Source organism: Urocampus carinirostris, chromosome 13, assembly GCF_059441175.1.
Source record: "Urocampus carinirostris isolate Australia breed hairy pipefish chromosome 13, RoL_Ucar_1.0, whole genome shotgun sequence".
NCBI lineage: Eukaryota > Metazoa > Chordata > Actinopteri > Syngnathiformes > Syngnathidae > Urocampus > Urocampus carinirostris.
This window is the reverse complement of record NC_142361.1, coordinates 33,018,331-33,027,043: the sequence shown is the minus strand read 5'-3', so window position 1 is coordinate 33,027,043 and position 8,713 is coordinate 33,018,331. Positions and strand designations below refer to the sequence as shown.

General features: G+C 41.8%; 1 protein-coding gene across 1 annotated transcript; it reads left to right on the top strand.

Moving 5' to 3' along the window:
- Nucleotides 1-3,508: 3,508 nt before the first annotated feature.
- LOC148354370 (gonadotropin subunit beta-2-like) lies at nucleotides 3,509-7,188 on the top strand. Its single transcript, XM_088351969.1, has 4 exons — nucleotides 3,509-3,582; nucleotides 4,477-4,552; nucleotides 5,767-5,885; nucleotides 6,884-7,188. Exons 2-4 carry the CDS (start codon nucleotides 4,489-4,491, stop codon nucleotides 7,124-7,126), a joined length of 426 nt encoding a protein of 141 aa, XP_088208095.1. The 5' UTR covers nucleotides 3,509-3,582; nucleotides 4,477-4,488; the 3' UTR covers nucleotides 7,127-7,188.
- The last annotated feature ends 1,525 nt before the right edge of the window (nucleotides 7,189-8,713 follow it).

Sequence of the window (8,713 nt, the reverse complement as noted above, 5' to 3'; positions counted from 1 at the left end):
GAATATATGACAGCTTTAAGATAGCCTTTTAAAATAGGCAATGCTTTTCCACCGAATAAAAATGCATTAAAATAATACAGGAATAAATACATATAAGTATTAAGAAATATTCATGGCTATAACATATATATATATATATATATATATATATATATATATATATATATATATATATATATATATATATATATATATATATATAACCGCGGTGTACTTGTCCCACCAAAGATCCACATTCACGCTGGACTGGATGATGAGGTTTTTATTACAGTTACTGCAAATGGATGAGTCACAACATTAGCTTTTCTGTTGGCTTTGATCTCTTTGATCTCATTGCAGTCCTCTCTGGTAAGACTGCCAAAAAAGCATATCAAAGAGCTTTCTTTTCACTTTACAGAAAATACAGTTTAGAATATCACAATACATTTTTACATCTTTACATTTTAACAAGATACTTTTAACAAGAGATCGTATAGTGGATTTTTAACGTTTACAATGGATTCAACATATTTTTCTTTTGTCTGAATTTCAACCAACATCATCCTTTTTTAATGTATATGAAAAAAATAGAAATAAAAACAATAATGAGTATAAAAACGGGTATAAGTTACCTGCAAATGGATGAGTCACAACATTAGCTTTTCTGTTGGCTTTGATCTCTTTGATCTCTACAAGGGGAATTCATAATTTAGTAAAACAGAAACAAAACGAAAATAAACCTAAACAGCTTGACAATATCAATCACATTACTGTGCATGTTGAGAGATTTGTCAGCTGGGGTTATAATGTTTAAAATTAACTTCTTTTGTGGAGCACCAAAAGATAGCAGTTCTCTCTGGTAAGACTGCCAACAAACCCCGCCTCCCGGTCACATGTCAGAAGCCAAACCCCACCCCATACCAGCAGATGGCACTGTTGGACTCATCATTGCAGGACATTTACCAAAAACTATACACATATTTCAGCAGGAATTTCAATAAAACAAAAGTTATTAATACACCCGTTACATATATATATATATATATATATATATATATATATATATATATATATATATATATATATATACACAACAAAAGGAAAATTTATTGAATTTGTGCTGTATATCTTCAGAGTTTACACACAAATTGAAAAATGAAGGTGAAAAAAAAACATTAGGGTGTTGAAATGTCCCAAAGCTGTCTTAAGGGTACTAGGCGCCATCCTCTCCTTTCTGAATGATTGCAGATGGGAGCAAAATTTGTGAAAGACACAACCCTGGAAATTATAAAATTGGTTTTGTTGACCACCTATGTAATTATGTTTTTTAGGTTTCAGATTCGGGGCAGCACGGCGGCACAGTGGTTAGCGCGTGTGCGGCACAGTTCTGAGGTTGTGGGAACCTCCAGCGTGGGTTCAAATCCAGCTCCCGGCCTTACGGTGCAGAGTTTGTATGTTCTCCCCGTGCTTGCGTGGGTTTCCTCCGGGCACTCCGGTTTCCTCCCACATTCCAAAAACATGCATTTCAGGTGAATTGGCCGGTCCAAATTGTCCCTAGGTGTGAATGAGCGAGTGAGTTGTCTGTCCCTTTGTGGCCTGCGATTGGCTGGCAACCAGTTCAGGGTGTCCCCTGCCCACTGCCCGATGATTGCTGGGATGGGCTCCAGCACCCCCGCAACCCTACTGAAGATAAGCGGTGAAGCTGATGAGATGAGATGAGGTTTCAAATTCAATGTGTAAAATGTTGACAATTATTATCATTTTTACAATGAACTGTCATATCTGTAACAATTCAGTCACTTGCCTGCTTATTGCCCTCATCTGCACTCACTCTTTCTGCCCCAGCTGCCACTCGTTCCCTAATTATCCCTCTCCCTATTTAAGCACTTCATTCTCATTCACCAGTTGTCGGTCTGTCAGCGAACCTCAGATCATGCAAGGCAAGCACCCTTGACTCTGGCTCCCGTTTTGATCCCGACCTGTTCCTGATCCTGCCTGATTCCGTCCCCTGTTTCCTGTCTCGATCCACGACCACGCTTCGTTCTCCTGTCCCGGCCACCTAACTTGTTCCGATCTCGGACCATGCTCCGTTCTCCCGTCCTGGCTACCCGACTTGTTCCGATCTCCGACCACACTTTGTTCTCCTATCCTGGCCACAATCCACAATCATGCTCCGTTCTCCCGTCCTGGCTACCCGACTTGTTCCGATCTCTGACCACACTTTCTTCTCCTATCCCGGCTACCTGACTTGTTCCAATCCGTGATCACGCTTCGTTCTCCCGTCCCGGCTACCCCACTTGTTTGGATCTATGATCACACTTTGTGCTCCTGTCACGGCTACCCAACTTGTTCCGATCTCCGACTATGCTCCGTTCTCCCATCCCGTCTGTCTTTATCCTCTTGCCCTGACTTCCCCGATCCCTTAATAAAGTGTTGTGTGAAACGTTACACATTTGGGTCCACCGTTTGTTCAGGTCGTGACCAAATCGCATTCAAGTTGTTTGTAAACATAAAACTGCTTACTGACGCTGTGAAGAGAAGAAAATTCGAGTTTGTTTCATGAATATCTGAATCGCCCATTAAACTTTTTAATCAGTAAATATTTTGTAAATGCAGCAAAATAAATGTGTCGTTGCTTTCATGTAAAATCAAATCTAGAGGGGAATATTTTTTTTAAATTCTAGTGAAAAAGGGATTTTTTTTTATCACAACAGTGCAACATATTTGAAATTCAAGGTTTTACAAGGAAACAGGAGCGAACCCTAAAGCGTCTTTTCTCCCTCTGAACATATGCCCGAAAATGCCCTTACACACCACTGGATATAGAAAAAAAATCCTCTTCTTGGTAGTTTTTGAGTTTTTCCTTGCCCTCATGCTGGTTTTAGATCAGCGGATGGTATCATAATAGTCAGTGGTTTGCAATAATCTGTGGTCTGTGCTGCCCTTTGAGACTCCTTGTGATTAAGGGCGTCACAAATAAACATGACTTGACGATTTAGAGTTTTTCCTTGCCCTCATGTAGGTTTTATATCAGGGGATGGTGTAATAAGTCTGTAATCTGTCATAGTCTGTGGAGCCCTTTGAGACTCTTTGTGAATAAAGGCGTCACAAATGAACATGATGTGACTTGACTTTCCTCATGTTGAGGTTTTTGAGTTTTTCCTTGCCCTCATGTAGGTTTTAGATCAGGTCATGGTGTAATAATAGTCTGTAGTTTGCAAAAGTCTGTGGTCTGTGCAGCCCTTTGAAACTCTTTGTGATTAAGGGTGTCATAAATAAACATGGTTTGATTTGACTTGAAGTTTTTGAGTTTTTCCTTGCCCTCATGTAGGTTTTAGATCAGGGGATGGTGTCATAATAGTCTGGTTTGCAATAATCTGTGGTCTGTGCAGCCCTTTGAGACTTTTTTTGATTAAGGGCGTCACAAATAAACATGACTTGACTTGACATGACTAGTTAAAAACAAATTCAAGCCTTGCAGCTACGCACGCACAGCAAAAATGGCCAACGGGGCATGAAGCCAAGGCTAAAAGGCAGGTGCTCTAGCGCCTAAGAGCTTATAAAAAGGAGCAGGTTGCAACCAAATTCATTGGACACACGCAGGTAAGTAAGCCAGGTTTGGTTTTTGTGGGTTCCCCAGCCTTTTTGTAGCAGAGAGCTTCTTTTATTTTGTTACTGAGTAACAAAAAGGGCTACTAGTTGACTAAGATTACAACTTATCATGTTATTACAATGTTGTTACAATGTTATTACCGAGTTGAAATTATTAGGTTGGAAAGATGTCAGAATAGGTTCAGATAGATAGATAGATAGATAGATAGATAGATAGATAGATAGATAGATAGATAGATAGATAGATAGATAGATAGATAGATAGATAGATAGATAGATAGATAGATAGATAGATAGATAGATAGATAGATAGATAGATAGATGTCTCGATAGATAGATAGATGTCTAGATAGATAGATAGATGTCCAGATAGATAGATAGATAGATAGATATTTAGATAGATAGATAGATAGATAGAGATAGAGAGAGAGAGAGATGCCTAGAGAGATAGATAGATGGATAGATACTGTAGATATATATCTAGATACTGTAGCTAGATGTCAAAATAGATAGATAGATATCTTGATTGAACAATGTCTAAATACTGTAGATAGAAAGATAGATGTCTAGATAGATAGATGTCTAGATAGATGTCTAGATAGATAGAGATAGATAGATAAATAGATAGATAGATACTTTATTCATCAAAAATACCCAATATAACGTGTTGATATAGAGTATTTAAATAGTGCTACGGAAAATACACACTGTAATAAAAATAGGGTAATATGCAAATGTGGGGGTGGGGTTTAATGTGGGCTTTTACTCCCCCGGGTGGAGTTCAAGAGCCTCATGGCATGAGGAAGAAATGATCTCCTCAGTCTGTCCGTGGAACAAGACTGACAGCATGTTTGCAATCTCAACATGATCCTGTTTGCTGCCTAGGTCTGAGGAGTCATGGGCCTCCAGAGGTTGTTCGTGTTTTTAGCCGCCTGCAGTGTTTGGTGGATGCACCCTACAGGTGTGGTCTTTTTCCTTGCTCTTTTATATTCTTATATATATCGGGTACTGCTCAGATTCTTATATTCTTCCTGCTTTAGCTTCAGTTCTTGTACAATTTTTACTTAGGACGGGGATCTGAAACCAGTTTAAAATCTTAACATGATATTATGATTTGATTAATTGATTTCGTAATCCAAGTGTTTTTTAAACTCATTTTCTGGGATGCACCTCAATGCATGATCCTGTCAGGCCCGTCCTGTCCGGTACACTGCTCGTTATCGATCCCGTCTCTCCCGTATCCTGTATCAATCCCTGATCCAAGTCCCGTTATCCTGTACCCTGTATCCGGTATCGATCCCGTCTGTCCTGTCCTGTCCGGTATCCTGCTCGTTATCGATCCCGTCTGTTCCGTATCCTGTATCGATCCCTGATCCAAGCCCCCTTATCCTGTATCCTGTAGACGGTATCGATCCCGTATCCTGTATCAAGGTTTTACATGTCGAAGTGTCCTTGGGTAAGACACTGAACCCCTAATACCCCCAATATGCTGGTTAGCGCCTTACATGGCTGCACGGCAGCCATTGGGAAATGTGAAGCACACTGTAAAGCGCTTTGGGAAGTCTTGACTTGAAAAGCGCTGTATAAATGCAGATCATTTCATTTCAATCCCTGTTATCCTGTATACTGTATCCGGTATCGATCCCGTCCGTCCCGTCCTGTCAGGTATTCTGCCCGTTATCGATCCCGTCTGTCCTGTACCCTATATCGATTCCTGATCCAAGCCTGTTATCCTGAATCGTTCCCGTCTGTCCCGTCCTGTCCGGTATCCTGCTTGTCTGACCCTGGCTTCTTGTGTTCCTGCACATGACTGCTCCGCTTCCGTAAATAAAGTTAGGTGTGAAAATATTACGCGTTTGGGTCTACCGTCAGTTCGGGTTCTGACAATATTTGACAAAGTAGAAGTGGAATTTCCATTCCCAAGGTCATGATAACTTTTTAAAGATGAGAACTATTTCTTACTGATTATCTCGAATTGCTACCAGTATGATAAATATTTCTTCAGAAAAAAACAACTGTTTTTATGGTATTACACTCTTGTTATTGTGTTATTAAAATTTGAATGGCGGAAAAACCTGCTCAATATGAGTTTGACGTATAAAAAGTGCTGGTATCAGCCACTTGCTAATAAATGTAATGCAATCTGAATGAATTAAATGACTGTATCTTGTTCAGCATCCAGAAAGCTGCCAAGATGTCAACTGACATATCAAAACGTGAGCCTGGAGAAGGAAGGATGTTTCTCATGTCACCTGGTAGAGACGACTATTTGTTCTGGACACTGCACCACAGAGGTAACCAATATACAGTGGAACCTCGGTTTTCGAACGCCTCTCAGTCCGAACGAATCGGAGTCCGACCAAAAATTTCGAGAAATTCTTGCTTCGCTGTTCGGTCCAAAAATCGGAGTTCGAACGCCGGTAATGCGTGAGTGCGTACGCTAGGGTGCGATGCTGAGCGGCGTACGGGTGTTTTAGCCCCTTATTATGCCTCCGAAGAAAGTCAGTGCAAGCAGCAAAGTTGCTACAGGTGAAAAAAGAAAAGTAGTGCGTACAACTATTGCATTTAAGAAAGAAATAATAGCCAAATATCAAGGAGGTGTGCGAGTGTCTGATCTCGCTAGGGAATAAATCTACGATCAGTACGATACTAAAGAATAAGGAAGCTTTGAAATTTAGTGATGTGGCTAAGGGAGTCAGTGCTATAAGCAAGCAACGGCCGTCCACCTGCGCCTTTTGCTGACCACCACTAAGGTAAGAAATCCTATCCATAATTCTTTTCTTTATCCTTTTTATTTTTATTTTTACACGTTCATGTTAGCGTAATCTTTCGTACGGAAGATTACGATAACGCGAACGTACGATTAGCCTGGGTTAGCTTTATGTGGGTGTTGGAACGTAGCCCAACTTTCAGGGTGTTGGAACGGAGCCCCCTTTCCAATGAACCGCTCACCACTTGTTGTGGAGACCCGGGTGCTAAACGACTTGTAAACGACCTGATTTTTATGTTAGCGTAATCTTTCGTACGGAAGATTACGATAACGCGGACGTACGATTAGCCTGGGTTTTCTTTATGTTTACGTTAAACATTCAAGGTAAACATTCAGGGTGTTGGAACGGATTAAAACGATTTACATTATTTTTAATGGGAAAAATGATTTCGGTGAGCGAACAAATCGGTTTTCAAACTGGGTTCTGGAACGGATTATGGTCGAAAACCGAAGTTCCACTGTACTAATGTTGTTGCCTCCCTCATTACCTTTACAATATTCTATCACATCTGCTTTATACAGTTTCCCATTTTCGACGGCTTCCCCAATGAAGAATCCCAAGTGTGTATGTATCAAGCCGTACGGCACCAAGAGTTCAAGCTGTCCGACTGCCTTCCGGGCATAGACCCCGTGGTCAAGTACCCCGTTGCGTTGAACTGCAGTTGTGCTACTTGCTCCATCCTCACGTCCAATTGCAGCGAAGAGCCCAGGGAAGCCCCCGAACTGGACTTTTGTTCACACATCAATGTGCCGAGAATCATCTGATTTCGTCATATCAATGTGTGACATTGTAGGATTGATCATAATAAAGATCTTGGCAGAACTTGCTTGGGCTTTTTTTCTTTGTATGTTTTTGTGTTTTTAATTACATCATTATCCATCTATCTATCTATCTACCTTGGTCATATCCCTCAAGAGGGGTGACCGACAGCAAGACACACACATACAATAACAAAGAAAATAAAAGGGAAATAATTAGCATAAAAAAACACACGACATTTTTTGGACCATGGCCAACCCAATTGCCCACACACCCAAACAAGTTAGGCACCTCAGCACCCAAGTTGGTCATGCTTTCGTCCCACCAGATGAAACGGGACACCAGAAAGCGGCCATGTCACTCGGGTCAGGGTGACACACCACACTCTTCTTTTCAACAGCAGGGCCCAACAGCTTTCGCTGGTTTACCCCTGCCGCATCATACGGGTGCCCAGCCCATGCTTGAGAACGCGTCCAAAATCCCACTATCCTTTCACAACACCTCTCCACTTCTTTCTATCACCAACAAGAGCTCTAGCTTCCATTATATTTAGACCTCTTTCCTGCAGAGCACTCATAACACCATCCATCCACGACAATCGTGGCCTTCCTCTTGGTCTCCTTCCATTGACTTCTGCTCTGTAGATCCTCTTCAGGTCTCTAGGTTATATTTTGGGATTTATGTTGTGTAATCCGTATTTGACTGTTAGGGGAAGTTTATTATTATTTTTCAGGGGAATTGAGTTTTGTGTCATGATTTGAATCGCCTGTGCTCACTCATTTGGCACCAGCCGCTGCTGGCTATCTGATTAGCTCCCTGTCCCTTTTTAAACCCAGTCCTGTCACTCTCCGGTTGGCAGTCCATCTGCGAACCTCTGTTGATACAAGGCAAGCCTTTTTGACCCTGACTCCCGCCTGTCCCGTTTTTGCACCCGTGTTCCCACCTGCTTGTTCCTGATCTCCCCGTTTGTTTCCGGCTACGACCCGTTTTTGATCCCGACCACGTCTGCTCTCCTGTCCCTTTTTACGATCCGCTTTTTTATCCCGAGCACGTCTGCTCTCCCGTTCCAGCTTACGACCCGTTTCTGACTCCGACCACGTTTTTGCTCTCTTGTCCCGGCTATCGACCTGTTTTTCCGTCCCGACACTGCCATCACCCGCTACGGAAGATGCACTTCCGCACTCCGATCACAATCCGTGAGCGACTTGCTTCCCGCGTCCAGCGAGCACCGGATCGTAGGCGCAGCCCTTCCTCTTTCTTCCAATAAAGCTTGTGGTAATTGTTACGCAATTGGGTCCTGATTCCGTTCTGGTCGTGAAATTTTGTATAACAAAAAGCGTAAGAGAAGTATCCCGTATATCACCACTAGATGGCAAACTCTCACAGGTCAGAAAAGGGTTCTTGGACCAAGCCTCACGGGATCTCACGTGATTTAGTGAGACTTTCTCAATAAATGATCTTTAATGCCAACAATTAAATGGTGTCGTGTGAGACTGACATTTATCATCTATTTTGCAGATGAGGTAAAACAACAAAAAACTAAAAAATATATAAAACAAATGTGTAACAGCAGCTGGAGCTAGCCCATCCAC

What these genes read in the sequence shown, in the direction of transcription:
- LOC148354370 (XM_088351969.1), top strand. Translation starts at nt 4,489, where the DNA reads ATGGGCCTCCAGAGGTTGTTCGTGTTTTTAGCCGCCTGCAGTGTTTGG. An exon ending in TTGGTGGATGCACCCTACAG is followed by an intron (nt 4,553 to 5,766) that starts GTGTGGTCTTTT and finishes TATCTTGTTCAG; the next exon opens with CATCCAGAAAGCTGCCAAGA. An exon ending in CTGGACACTGCACCACAGAG is followed by an intron (nt 5,886 to 6,883) that starts GTAACCAATATA and finishes TGCTTTATACAG; the next exon opens with TTTCCCATTTTCGACGGCTT.